At 36.9% G+C, this 14,250-nt stretch overlaps 2 protein-coding genes across 2 annotated transcripts; one reads left to right on the top strand and one right to left on the bottom strand.

Moving 5' to 3' along the window:
* Positions 1 to 3,876: 3,876 nt before the first annotated feature.
* Positions 3,877 to 4,457, bottom strand: CBG27164 (the record flags this gene model as incomplete). Its single annotated transcript, XM_045237883.1, has 2 exons — positions 3,877 to 3,884; positions 4,337 to 4,457. The coding sequence occupies 2 exons, from the start codon at positions 4,455 to 4,457 to the stop codon at positions 3,877 to 3,879; spliced, it is 129 nt and encodes a 42-aa protein (XP_045100185.1).
* A 7,623-nt stretch (positions 4,458 to 12,080) lies between these two features.
* Cbr-nhr-135 lies at positions 12,081 to 13,810 on the top strand (the record flags this gene model as incomplete). Its single annotated transcript, XM_002637332.1, has 7 exons — positions 12,081 to 12,157; positions 12,545 to 12,633; positions 12,681 to 12,823; positions 12,877 to 13,113; positions 13,162 to 13,337; positions 13,385 to 13,500; positions 13,545 to 13,810. 7 exons carry the CDS (start codon positions 12,081 to 12,083, stop codon positions 13,808 to 13,810), a joined length of 1,104 nt encoding a protein of 367 aa, XP_002637378.1.
* Positions 13,811 to 14,250: the final 440 nt, after the last annotated feature.

The raw sequence follows: 14,250 nt of genomic DNA, 5'->3' as shown, positions 1-14,250 counted from the left end.
CAAAATGTATCTGTCTTAAATCTAGGCTATCAGTTTCTCTGTGCTACTCGAAAATCTCATGTCCACCGATCGTCGCTATGGTATTGTACCTTGTCTTGATGCTTCTGAGGGAGTTTGAAGAAAAGATCATGACTAGGAACCTAGTCATCAGCTTTCTATAAACTCAATTATGTCGATCAGAAACTGGGAATACCTAGTTCTTGTGGGTGTAATCCCCAAAAAGTTCTTTCAAAAATTTCATCCTGGTTCATTCCCTTATTGCTAAATTATCATTGAAATTTGAAGTTATTTTTCACAAGCCCCGAATTTGGTAACATCTTTATTTTAGGCTTGTGTGTAGCTCCAAAAGGATGGTTACCGTAAAAAATGTAATAGAAGAGCCCCCCCCCCCCAAATTGCCACCTTTGACCTGATTTATCTAGGTTACTGTTAGAGATATCAAAAATGTGTCAATTGATAAATTATTCATCATAATATCACCAATGTTTTATCAATTGACCCAATTTTGATACAGTTCTCAAAAATCGAGATAATCGAGCTCGAAGTTGACGGTTTGGTTTTTTTAATAGGAAATACGGTATTGCTATTTTATAATTAAAATTTAAAATTATTTTCACGACTCTTCAGTTTGGTATAATTTTGAAAGATGTATATATCCTTGTGTGCAGCTTCGGATGGAATCCGGTGGCTATTTCGGAGTTTCCGACGTTTCATTTTGGTCAAAATTCCCTTACAGTCCACGAACTCCATCTTTGTGATATGTTCATTTGTTTCCTTCAATTCTCCCAATGACTCATATCATCGTATATATAAAACCCAACTTCTCGACTACTACTAAAAGTCACAAGCACGTCAAGCCATACACCGGAATAATCAAATGATCCCTTTCCCACCCACCATTCTCGAGGAGGCAGGAATTGCGGTCTAATTTAACTCCAATGTTTTGTTTCACACTTCGATGAAGCTAATCACCTTTACCACTCCCGTCTTGTTGTCGTCGTCACGACTTAAATTAGCTTTTTTCTTCCTTACTCTGAAACGTTGTTTAAGTCTTGTTTTGTTATTTTTCAATTCGTTGACGATGACCTCAAAAAAGTGGTCATATTACTTTCAAGGGTGTTAAACATGTAACTTCAGGTGATAAATAAAACATTGAAAAAGGTTCTCTCTAGTTGAGTGGACCTTTCAAGAAAAACATTCGAATGGTGCCCCCGCGATTCGGGTTTTCGACGACGACGATACGCTAATAAATTTGGCCTCGGGGAGCAATTTCAAGAAGTGAAAAACGGCTTTCAACAAGAATTTACGTCTCCATCTCCTTTTTTTACCCAGACCGCGGCAATCGGAAATTCATGAAATCGGAAACATGAGTGAGTTGTTTGGGTAAGGGGATGGGGGAAAAATAACGGAAACAAAGAGCTACGGAAAAAGAGAAGAAGATTTATGTCTGGAGCTCGAAAAGGTGAAAATGAAAAGTTTTGACGACTGAACGAACAAGTTCGGATCGGAAAGCAGGGAGAAAAAAGGGGAATTGAAAGGAAAAGTACTTGAGAAGTTTTGGAATCGAGTTAAGGTTTTTCAAGTTTCAGAATTGTGGGCGGAGATTTGAAGATGACAACATCATGTTACAATTTTTGTGTTTTATTTGTTCCCAACTGTCAAAGTGATATTTGAAAAAAAAAAGAAAATTGGGAATGCTGAAACATGAATTTAAAAAATGAGTTACTGAATTTGTCAATCAGCAAAATATTTAGACCAATCTAGTTTTAATAACACTAACAATAAGGTCATATTTTTGCATATCATTAAAACTGAAATAGATTTCGTGGCCCCACACTATTAAGTTTGAGCTAAATTATTCAGTGATCTCTACTCGGGCGTCGCCGGCAGCTTCTGTTCCGAGATTGATCAGATTCCGAATGAGACCGCTTTCAACTTCCGGCCAAAATCTGACCATGGCTACAGCCGACTGTAACCTGGCCAATATCGGTTCAAAAGTCTGACCCACCCCTCAACTCAACTTCTGACCAGAACTTAAAAACCGACATCCCAGTGGCTACATGTGCCCTTTTTGGCGCAATTGTTTAATTTTCTGATTATTCAAAGAAGTATCATCGATAAATTTCTACGTTTTTAGGCATTATTCTCATCGATTCATTTTTCAACAAATCCGGTTTTTGAATCCGGCCTAATATTCCTGGCAACTTCCGAATCGGCTTCTGATTCAATATACTCTACCGGAAACTGTCAACTATTCTCTCGTTTTCTCTCCATTCCCTCGCTACAACCCCAGGCGTTCATAAATTTTTCATGTGATTTCCTATTTCCTTTATAATTGCTTCCCAACAACTTTACATCGACTTACAATAAATTCTCCATCTCTGCTGTGGATGTTGGTCCTTCCAGTACTCTGTATTCGACCTTTCACGTGCAGCCCATCCCACAGTATTCCAGAAGAGCAAAAGTCGAAAAAGGAGTCTAATTGAAGTTTCACTTAAATGTATCAAACGCATTATGATGACCTATAACGAAATAAAGATTCGGAAAAGTTCTGGAATCTGGAAACTGTACTTCTGTGAAAATTGATGGCAGTAACTTGGGATAGATTCAGTTTGGAAGTTAGACGATAAACCTGGAAAACGTGTTTTTAACATTCAATTTTTTCGGGATTGTGTTGTTCAAGAGGATTATAAGTTCCAGACAGTGCTTATTAATTTAAAACAATGAAAAAGCTTCTAAAAACGCATTGACAATAAGAAAACTACAGAGTAAAAAAGAAAAGATCTGTAAAAATCTAAAGTCAGGAGAAAAGACAAATGGAAGGCGTGAAAGAGTGTGTAAGTAACACGATTAGGGACATCGTCTTCTCTGGATAGAATATGTGATAGTAATTGCGGGAGGCGTCGGAAAACGAAGGAATCACACGATGACTGAGAAGAAGAAATTGAGAATCTTTTCTTTTTGTTTGTGTTCTTGAGTAAACGTATAATTGGACCAACAGTACGAAATAAGGTGCCTATTAGGACAGAAAAAGTTGAAGAATAAGGTCTTTTCGGGTTTGAGAGATTTTCGAGGTGACAGGAAATGGTTAGTTATTATCTCGTGACGAGGGAAAGAAAAAGAGAGAAACTAACTAAAAACCAATTTCCGAATTGTTATAGGAAGAGTACAAGGTGAGACTGGATCCGGTGGATTTGTGATATATTTTTGGGGATAAAACGCAACATTTGAGATTCAAATCATTTGGAAAAGAGTCTAGGGGAAATTTGGTGTTATTTTTAGAAAATGAAAAAAAAATGTGAATCCTAAAAGTTATTTGAACTCGGATGTAGAAAAGGATAGAATAACATGACCTAATCTAGAACATATTAACTTGGCGATAGTATTTTTGTAAAAAATTACAATATCGGTCAAAAGGTATTCGAAAACATATTTTCAGTTGATTTTCGGTCATTTTGACCACTTTCAGGAATCTAAAGCTCGGCTGTCCAGTTCCGATGACTTTAAAAACTTTGAAGGGTGTGAGATAAACCTAGATCGAGAACTTTGCATTCACAGAATTTTTCGAAATTTTCTAGTTTTTCAAATATTTGCCGATTTCTGAAAGGCCCCTTTTCTGGCCCGTTTCTGTACTGAAGACGTGAAACAACATGAGTCTTTCAGAAATCCGCAAATAGCTGAAAAGATAGAAATTTCGGAAAAATTCTATGAAAGCAAAGTTTTCAATCTAGGTATGTTTCAAAACGTCCAAAATTTTCAAAGTGTTCGGAGACTTGACAGCCGAGTTCCAGACTCCTGAAAATGGTCAAAATGACCGAAAATCAACTGAAAAATACGTTTTGGTATATCTTATTATCGGTGCTGTATATAATTTTTTTAATGAACTCATGTTTGCACATCCAAGTTACACAATAAAAGTTATAAAAGTTTTATAGAGTCAAATTTCAAGTTTTCGTGACAGTTTTTGGCTTTCACATAAAAACCACACATGTCAGGGGTAGCCATGATCTATAAAAATGCTATCAAACACTCACAGGCAAGCCTTATCCTCAAAACAATCTTGAAAAACGATTTCTTAGCAAAAAAGGCGACAAAGGTTAAAAACAAAAAGCTCCAGGCTTCTTTGGAGCTGTAAATAGCAACTGGTTGGAAACAATAGAAGTGAGTAAAAAGGGTGTAAACAAAAGAAGGGGCTCCAATAGAACCTTATCTTCGTTTTTAGATCATTTAATTAAATCTCACTGCTCTGATTGTAAGTGAAAAATGAGGAGAAAACGGAAAAGGGAACAGTAGGAGAAAAAGTAATATGAAGAAGGAGACGGATTCAGAAGTTGACTTCGAAATAACTTTTTTCGTTTTACCCGGACCAATTCACCTTCAAGTTCCAATAATTGTTGAAGCAACACAAAAGAAAAAGAAGAAGAAGAAGGCAAAAATTGGAGCACAGAAATGGGCATGACCTCGAATAAAAGAAGAAGCAGACAAATAAAAGAAAAAGCAAGGAGAGGTAAAGGCCATTTAATACAAAGAGAGTAGAGAAGTGGAAGGTGGCAGCAGCAAAAGGCTCTGATGGCAGAACATGGTGGTAAACCAATTGTCACCAATCGAATCGGAACGGAAATTAGAAAACAAGTTTAGAAATAGAGAGCGGAGAAAGAGAAAGTTCTAGGAGTCATGGTGTTATTTATGGAATCCGGTTGAGTTGAAAAATTGAAGAAGAAGATGGATAAGGATGGAACTAACTCATAGGATTAAGCTAGAAGAGGGTGGAGATGGAAAATAGACGTTTTTTAGTTATGAATCAATAATGATAAAAATAGATTACCAAGAAAAGCGGGTATCGGTTTTGCAATTGGAGGAATAGATAATGAGAGAAGTTGTATGTTTTGATATAATTCTGAAATGCGATTCTCTGAAATTCGAAACTTTTCATAACACTTTTCGTTTTGTGAGGGAAGGCTAGAAACGAAGAACGGACCACTTTTTGCTATGAACATTGACCAACCTACATACCATAAAACCTGTAATAGAAGTGCCCCTAACCTTCAACTTCAAGACAATTTATCTCGATTTCTTTCAAAGATATAAAAAAGTTGTCAACTGATACATTGTTTTTCATAATATCGGAAGGGTTTTGTCGGTTGACGCATTTTTGATATCTTGCATAGTAATCGAGATAATTGAGCTCAAACATGACGATTTGAGGGCCCTATTATTACAGGTTTTACGGTAAGTTAAAGCACAGAACCGGAAAAATCGTTTCTTCAACATTTGGTAATTCTTTAAACCAAAGAAAATTTTTAGTTCGAGATAAATAATCGAAACCAATTACTTTGTATAGACAGAAATGTTTCGAAAACTCAAGATCAGATTTCAAGAATAGAAATTTCAGATGTTTTTATAATTTTGAGATATGCTAGATTTTAGAATTTGTTTTTCTTATGGATCAAATTTCATTAATAAATTTATATTTTTAAAATGCATGTAAATTACAAGATTCTAAAAATATTTTCAAGAACGGTAAACACCGTTTTACGTTATCAAGCAAGGTGTGTAGAATATGACATGAATAGAAAGCTCATTCCAGAATGCCGAGATTCTCGTGGTAATAAAACACTACCTTTCACCCCGACAGAAGAATGAATGAGGAATCCGATGGAATCTAGAATCACGACATCATCTTCTACAAAATCGCGTGCCGAATAATAGTAAAAAGCGAACGAGAAGATTGGAATATACGTCTTTCTTTTCTTCCTTTATTTTCTTGTTCAGAGCACTAAATCAGTATAGCGCTTCGGCGTCCGCACCTTCCCTAATTTACATTAGAAAATAGAAGAGGTGCCGTGAAATGTCACATTAGTGAATTAACGAGTAACATGGGAAGAAGAAAAAGGAAGGATGAGCAAAGGAAGAAGAGGAAGGTGTCCCACATTCTTCTTCTTCTTCCTTTGCTCTATATCTACTTCATTCGATTTTCTAGAGGTAAATATGTCGAACATATAAAAAAAACGAACCAAAAACAGAGAGTATTCTTATGTGAGTTGTTCATATTTGATGAGTATTGCGTGTATTATTCTTCTCACTGTCTTCAAATCTTCTGTGTATTCTTTCTGAGGAGTCTCCGTGGAAGAAAAAGAAGAATAGAAAATGGATGGTGATGATAACAACAAGAAGATTATGATGGATAGTGGGGTCCTCTTTGACAAATTGTTGTAAAATAGGTTGACATGAGATATTTGATGAATGATTGAAACTAGGATTTGGGAATTACAAATCACTGAGATAATCAGATTTTGAAAACGAATGACCACCAAAAGTACAGTAAACGTTTCGTCTTAGTTATTCTGTCTGGTGAATTTCCTGGAATCTTCCAAATTAGAATAGTTATATAAACTAAATCCCAAATTAAGTCCTAATCCTACACCAGAAATCTTCAGAGGATTTACAATTTTTAAAAGTCAAGAGAAATGATGATCCAAAAAAGGTTAGCACATGGTCAAACTCAAATTTTTCAATTGCTGGGTTCTTTTCAGGTCCCCACGGAGCTCATAAATACTAAAACTGAGCTGTGGTGAAAAGAAAGATGGGGCGTCGGCTCCCTCCGGTGCCCTCTCTGTGGTTGCGTTCAGAAAGACAAATGACCCCAAATGGATTAGAATCATTTTGACACTTTTGAGAAAGAAACCCTCTGTGTGCTTCAAAAAAGTGAAAGAAAAGGGTGACACACTCGTTTGAAAAAGTCTCACCCACAGAAGGACACATTTTATTATACCTGACTTTGTCCACTGGGAATTCGGATACCGAAAATGTAGACCCAGAGTAATGTTTTTTTTCTCCTGCAGTCGTCTCGCTATCCAAAAAAAACTGAAAATAAGTTCGATGGGGGAACTGCGTGGCAGAAGCTCATCACGACTTCAAGTCGACGTGTCGCGACAACATCGGAAACGATTTGGTCGCGCCTTCTCTCCCTCTTGCTCTTCTCATACGGAGTTGGAGAAGAAGAAGGAGCAGTTCATTCACACTTCTAATGAAACACTGCTCTTCTTTCTCTCACTTTTCTCGCCCATCCTGCTCAGCTACAACAACAAAATTGAATTTGAGCCAACCGAGCGCCTCGGGGCTATAAAAAAGATTAGGTTGGGTATGCACGGATGGATGGTTAAACGAAGACTTCTGATCTGGATACGTTGTATTTTGGGATGACAAAGATTCAGATGGCAGGGACTCAGAATATCCCTAGGTCCAAGTGACAGATGATGATCAATTTATGATGTACTAGGTGACGTGAATAAAACAGTGACAAACTACAGGGTGGTGCTAATCCGAACTTAAGTTGGTACTAGCATGACATTTTTGTAAATCGTTGTACTGAGCTCAAATTTGAAGTGCAAAAATTTCAATAATTCATCAGAAAACTGGTCTATTTTCAAATTACTTGATCAACTTTGAGTTGAGTTATTGCTTGTCAAATTTTCTTGCTCTCATGAAAATCACAAGAAACGTTACTCCGCTCATTTTTGGACAGTCATAACAATACCTAACTTTGAAAATCCGCATTGAAAATTTCAGGATCTTCGAATCAAACGTAGATTTATATTTCTACCAATTTTGTGCTTCCAAAATACTTATGTATACAGATATACCAGTTTTTAACAGTCCGGGTAATTTAGCGCCAGCATGTGGAAGTTTTATATTTTGAATGTGAAACAAGGTTAACAAAAAATTGATTTTCAAAGTTACCAAAGTTTATAAAAACAATGAAAACCAGGAAAAAGGTCAAATGACAAAAACTTGTCATTTTCCAAAACTGATTAATTGAACAAATTAGATAGTGGCGAGCATTCGAGAGACGCAGACTCATAAATCAACTTCCCTTCATCTTTCAATCCTGTCGTAGTTTTCTCCTGTTGCTAGGAATAGTTATCGTTTAATTCCAACGATGGGATGGATTAGGAGCAGAGATGTGCCGGAAAGAGAAAGATGACGTGTTGAATGGCCGTTCTGGGATTAGTCGGTTAACAACAACAAGGAGAAGGTGAAGGAGATGAAGACGGATAGCCTTTCTGAAAGGTTTGTTGGGAACTAAAGCTCTTTAACAGTGTGAACCTCTTTTCCAATTGAATTTTGATGCCGATTGGGCTTATCGTAAACCCGTTTTTATCTCATCTGAAGATCGGCTTACTGTTTTTTTTAGAATGATTTCAGAACACAAAGCACGATTTGGGAACGGTTGTCACACAGAAGTAGGACGTGCAGATTGATCGGTTCTTTCTCCATTTTATTATCTAGGCTTTCCAAGTTCTTGATCCTGAAGCGGCAATTTTTTTCAATTTGAGAGATTTCTCTTTATAAGCTTCCATTCCGACACCCTGAAACACTATCTGAACATCCATTGTACTTTTATTGTTGTTTTAGAAAATTCCTCAATTTTGGATTTGAACTGAAGCTCACCATAGTCCAGCTTGTAACAGAATACCTTGTACTTTTTTGCTTTCAAACTGATGATTTAAAAATTCAGTGACCTATAAATTATAGGCTATAATCATTTTTCCCAATAACATCATTTCAACATTTTCTGTCAAAACTTTATTTGTGTAGCTTGAATGTCATGCAAAAACACTAAAAACTGTGTCTGGTCTTTTGATATAGTTGCCGAAAAATTTGCTTGTTCTATTCGGGAAATGTTTGCAGCCTGCCTTATAATCCATCTGATCTTTGGATCTGTGTAAGCGGACACCAAACTATAATTTCACTCCTATTGTAGATGTTTGGTTCATTTCTTTTCGAAACTTGAAATTCGACGGTCCTGTTTTTCCATGTATTCCATTCTGAATTCCGTTTTAGATCAGCAACAAGTTTAACTTTGCTGAGATACTTTTAGGCAACATCTTCAAAACCAGCCAAATTTTAAACGAATTTTTTTTTCAAATACTTTATTGCCCATTCCTGTTATCTATCCCAACTTTCGTTTCAAGTTGATCCGGTTCTCTCTGAAAAAAAAAACCATTTTTGAATGTTTTGAACTGATTCGAAACCTTCGCTCCTGAATTCAGTATTTTGTTCTTCCGGAAATGTCATTCGAACCGAAATACATTCGTATATCTTGCTGGTATGCAAACATCGGAGCTGTGGAAGAGAAAATCTGATGGCCGCGTCCACGGCCGGGCTACTGTAGTTAGCAAATTTTCTTGCTTTTCTTTACGATTTTTGTCAGCTTTCCGACAATTTTTCAATTTTCGAAAAATTGTAATTTCCGCCTTTTTTGGAGATTTTCTAAACAAAAATTGTCGAAAAGAAAAAGTAATCAAGAAAATAATGCCGAACATTTAGGTTACGGTAGTTTTCAAGCTTCTCTCTTTCACAGATCCGATTTTTGTACCAAAATAATAGCTTGAATGACGTTCAAAACAAAGAAAAGTGCGCCTGATCTTTGTCTAGTTTGTCGAGATTTGCGCTTTTCACTTTTATTCTCCGTTAGAAATCATTGACAAGCCTTTCACTGATCAAACTATATTCTTATCTTTGAAAATGCAATATTTCTAATGCTCCTCCCGGCTTTTCGTGTTTTAACATCTATTCAATGTCCCCTCTTTTCCCCCTCTTCTTTGCAAACGATTGAGTTTCAAAAATGTTCTTGATCTTTGCGAATTCGAACAACATAAAAAAAATAATAACGGCGCATGAATAATAGCTTTTAGTTTCTGACCGCTCGCCACACCTCCCATCACACACATTTTTTGATATTATACCCGAATTGAAAATAGAAAGAAGAAAAAATGGGAAGCAGCCCAAATCACGAACACTACGAAAAATTGTGTATTTTGTGTGCTGGACACACCTCTTCCTTCTCTCACACTTTCTCTCATTCCCATCTCATTTTCACATTTATTTTGCTCCTTTTTCGGATAGTTTCTTTTTTATTTCATCCATCCAATCACCTGGAAATCACCAATTTTTTGAATGGATCTGTCAAGGTCGGATTTCACTTGAGCGCATTTTCGCATTTAATCAAATCAAAACTACAACATAGAATCGTGTTCAGTACTAGTCCCTCCTTCGACGACTATCGTAATTCACGTGTTTCCAGTGTGTCTTGGCTGAGAAACGATGCTGGGAAAAGGTGTTTTTTCAAGTGTCCATTCTTTTTTCTCCCCGCACACACTGACTCATTTTCTTCGTTTCCGCCAGAGCGAAACTGTGTTCTCCCCACGCACCGTACTACTTTTTTGCTACTCCTTCATCCTTCCTTTATTTGTCTTTTTCCAACTTACTCATTCTTCTTCTCTTCTCGTTTTTGGTACCTATGGACACTACAAAATACGAAGAGCTGCTGCAAGTCTTAAAATGACGTGGCAACGAGAGTCAGTGAAACTAACTGATCATACACCCTCCGTTGCTCCACCTGACTATCACTCTAATCAGTGATTGTGTGCTCAGGTTATTTGACTACGATCGTATGTTGTATTGAGATATGTTTGTTTTGATATGACTATGAAATAAAGGAGCACTGTCTGGAAGCTGAGAGTTCAATGTGGACGGAAGTTAATACGAAAAAATTACTGTAGAGGGCACAAAGCGAAGTCAGTATCATTCAAGTATGTGAAGAAGATGCTTCATGAATCTTTCTAGTGGTATCGTCATCAGGAAAATTTAAACGCGGAGCATGTACAGGACCGGGCAAAGTGTAGCATACGGTATTTCATCTAATAGAAGCCAACCAATACCGTCCACTTTGAGCTCAATTAAATCGATTTCTGTGAAAGGTGTGAAAAAGTGGGTAACTGGCAAAATATTATTTTATATTATGAAAGCTGACGACGTTTTGTTATCTCTTACAGGGAATGAGATATATGTGCTCAAAGTTGACGGTTTGAGGAGAACATTCGATTAGAGGGATTACGGTATCTCTTCTGTATCATCTCTAGATAAAAGTGTAACCTGAAAATTTAAGCTTTGTTTTTGCTAGAGACTCTCAAAAAGTTGAGTCAAAAGTGATATGCCTATTTTTATGACCCCAAGTTTGGCTTTTTCATTGAAAGTGTTCACATGATACCGTAAACACTCTTATAGAACCCCCCAAATCCGTCAACATTGAGCCCATATATCTTATGTTTATGTCTTGTAAAAGATATCAAAAAGTTGTCAACTGACAAAATATTTCTGCCATTACGATAAACAATTTGTTAGTTGGCAATTTTTTGATATCTTTGACAGGAACCGAGATAAATTGGCTCAAAATTAATAGTTAGGGAGCCCTAATGTTACAGATTTCATGGTAATTTCCTTGTCGAATACAGGTCTAGAACAATTTTAAAAACCGTGGACATTTTCTCATATTTTTTACTAAAACCATGTGAACTTCCTTCTTACTAATAACTTGTTTCCATGGTACCTTTTCAACACCACAAGCGCTAAATATTTTCTAGTTTCTTCCCACAGCCCCCGCACTAAAAGCCTTTCCGAAAACAACAGAAAACAACATTTTAAATTCGTGAGGTCTTTGTTTTTTTCTCATTTTACGGAAAAAGAAATTGTAAGATCACAAATAAATTCGAGTGCAAAGTCCAAAGCACACGAGGAGAAGATAAGCCCGGATATGAATAAGTCTGCTGCTGGGAGAAACTCCAAACCACATTAAAAAATAAATTCAATCACAAAAAGCACAGAAATTTCGTATGTGTCCTGCTCCTCTCCTCTTCTGTCTTTTTTCCTATGATTTCTTTTTTCCTTTAGATTTCTAAGTCTCGTTTTCTACACAACAGACTGTCGGGTGTTTGTGTATGTCTCTCACGTGTTCTTCCACTTTCCCATCAGTCACTGTCCATACTTTGATTTCTGTGAGAAGACTGAGAAATAGAGAGAGAGTGTCTCCCCTAACATTATGTGCGCTTTTTTATCGATTCATAGCATTTTATATTTTGTAGTCTCACTCCCAACGATAGTTCTGATTTCCCCCAAACCACACCTCCTTACTCCACCTTCTTCTCCCAGCCCCTTTGATTCGAATTTAATCTTGAATACTATTTTATTTGCAATTCGATCCTATTTATCTTCTTCATCCTATTCATCTTTTTTTCCAGATGTCTCCACATCCATGCTTCGTCTGTATGTCGCCTGCCAATGAGTGTCATTTTGGATCCTCATCTCAAATTTGCAGGTAACAACAATATCAAATTCTTTCTTTCCATCGTTCTCTATACAATCTCTTATCAAAACGTGACTTTTCGTGTAGATTTGATTGGATGGATCGTGAAACAAGACACTTGTCATAGTCAGGCCCCGTCTTCATAGTTTGTAGCAGGTCTATGAACACATTTCATATAGCGTAGGGTAAACGAAAAATAAAGAGGAAGATTGAGATCAAAAACTTATCTCTAACTATGAAAACCCGGCGAATAGAAACTACGGCGACGTACAAAACCGGATACAACATTGTAGCGTAGAATACGAAAACGAAAACGGAATGAATTGAATCGAGGGAACCTAACTAGAGTCATGTTTCCCGAAAATCTACAGTAATCCATTTGAAAATATTATTTTTCAGGGCATGTTCTGCATTTTTCCGTCGCTATGTTCTCTCACCAAAGTCAGCTATCAAATGCAGACATGATCGCAAGTGCCGTGTCTTTTACAGTAAGTGCAATTCAATTTTTCGGCTGATTTCACAAGTTCTGTTTTAGCAGAAAGCAAAATGTGTCGATTCTGTCGAATGGAACGATGTATGCTGGCCGGAATGAAGACGTCCGCCGTACAGCCGCCACGTGAAAAATACAGTGAAGACAGAAGTGACTCTTCATCAGAAGCCAGTTCGTGTTACAGCTTAGTGAGTATTTTTTTTTTCTATTCTGACCCTCAAATATTGAAAATTATTTTTAGAGTCCATTCGTTTATGAAGTCCAAAGCTGCTCCACTGATATCCCACGTCTTCATCGCCTAAGCGTTCATTTCAAGAATCTGGAAAACGTTCGAAAGCTAGAATTCGAAAATCAAGAGCCACCAAAGTCTAGAAACATGGTGGAGCTGATTGAGATCCTCCGAAAGGATATCCGTTTAGTGTCAACATTTGTGGATGGAGCTTATCCGGAGATGGGGAGAATGGGAAAAATGGAAAAGGTGAGGAGCAGAAATCAGAAAATCAAATACCAAAAAACATATTTTTAGAAACTTCTATTCCTGAATTTCTTCATAAAATACATGTTGGTAGAGCCCCCATTTCTTGGATTATCAGCTGGCAAAAAAGATTTGTTATTGCCCAACGGCGATCATTACGAAGAAGATGTCGGCAGATTCTATTCAATGATGAATGTGGAATCAGTTAGTGGAAATACGGCAGAAGCGTAAGCAAACAGAAGTTTCGAAGTGATCCTACAATGATCAGTTTCAGAGTTTTTAAGCCATACTGGGATGAATACAAACGGACAGTCATCGATGACGTGTGGTTTTTGAAACCGGATGTTTATGAATTCCTCACGATTTCCGGGTTGATTCTTTGGGATACTGGTTAGTAAGAATAATAGAAGTTAGTCATATCAAAATAGTTTCAGGTCTCGATGGACTCACCGATCAAGGTGTCGAAGTGTGTCGAGCGATGCGTGAAAAACTGGTCGGCGAGATTCATTTCTATTACAAGAACGTGAAAAAAGTGGAAGATCCATGCTTGAGACTCGGTCAAATCATGATGCTACTGTCTTCCGTTCAAAAATCGTTCGGGAAGTATCAGGAGGAACTTCAGATGTGTGGATTCTTTGAAATCTACAAAAACTTGGATCCCGAAACGTGTCAAATCATCAATGAATCTTTGCAACTATGATCTCACAAATTGATTTCTTAACCTTATTTCAAATATCATTTTATATTTGATCAGATCTTTTTCTTGCCATGTTGTTTTTCTCGGTAAAAATGAAATCTTAATTTTTTCAATAATCCTTTTTTTTATACAAACATCACAAAAATAAATGTTGAAAAATGAATTTCACCTGTCGGAGACTATCGTTGTCTCTATCTCTGATTCTCTCTCGAACAATCAGTGTACATGATACCACTTTCTCTCTTTTGTCTCTCGACCACTCATTTTCAGTTGGCCGCTGTCGGTTTCAGCCCTTTTTCCGGTTTTTTATCGATTGAAAAATGGAACAAATCTGTCTGGTATGCGGTGCAATCTCCACTGAACCCCATTATGGGGCTGATGTCTGTAGGTGAGTGTGGAATAGAAGAGAAATCATCTTTTGATCTTTCCCCGGTTGATGGAGA

Source organism: Caenorhabditis briggsae, assembly GCF_000004555.2.
Source record: "Caenorhabditis briggsae complete genome, chrV, whole genome shotgun sequence".
NCBI lineage: Eukaryota > Metazoa > Nematoda > Chromadorea > Rhabditida > Rhabditidae > Caenorhabditis > Caenorhabditis briggsae.
Note: the sequence above shows the minus strand (reverse complement) of the source record. Positions and strands in the feature narration are given on the sequence as shown.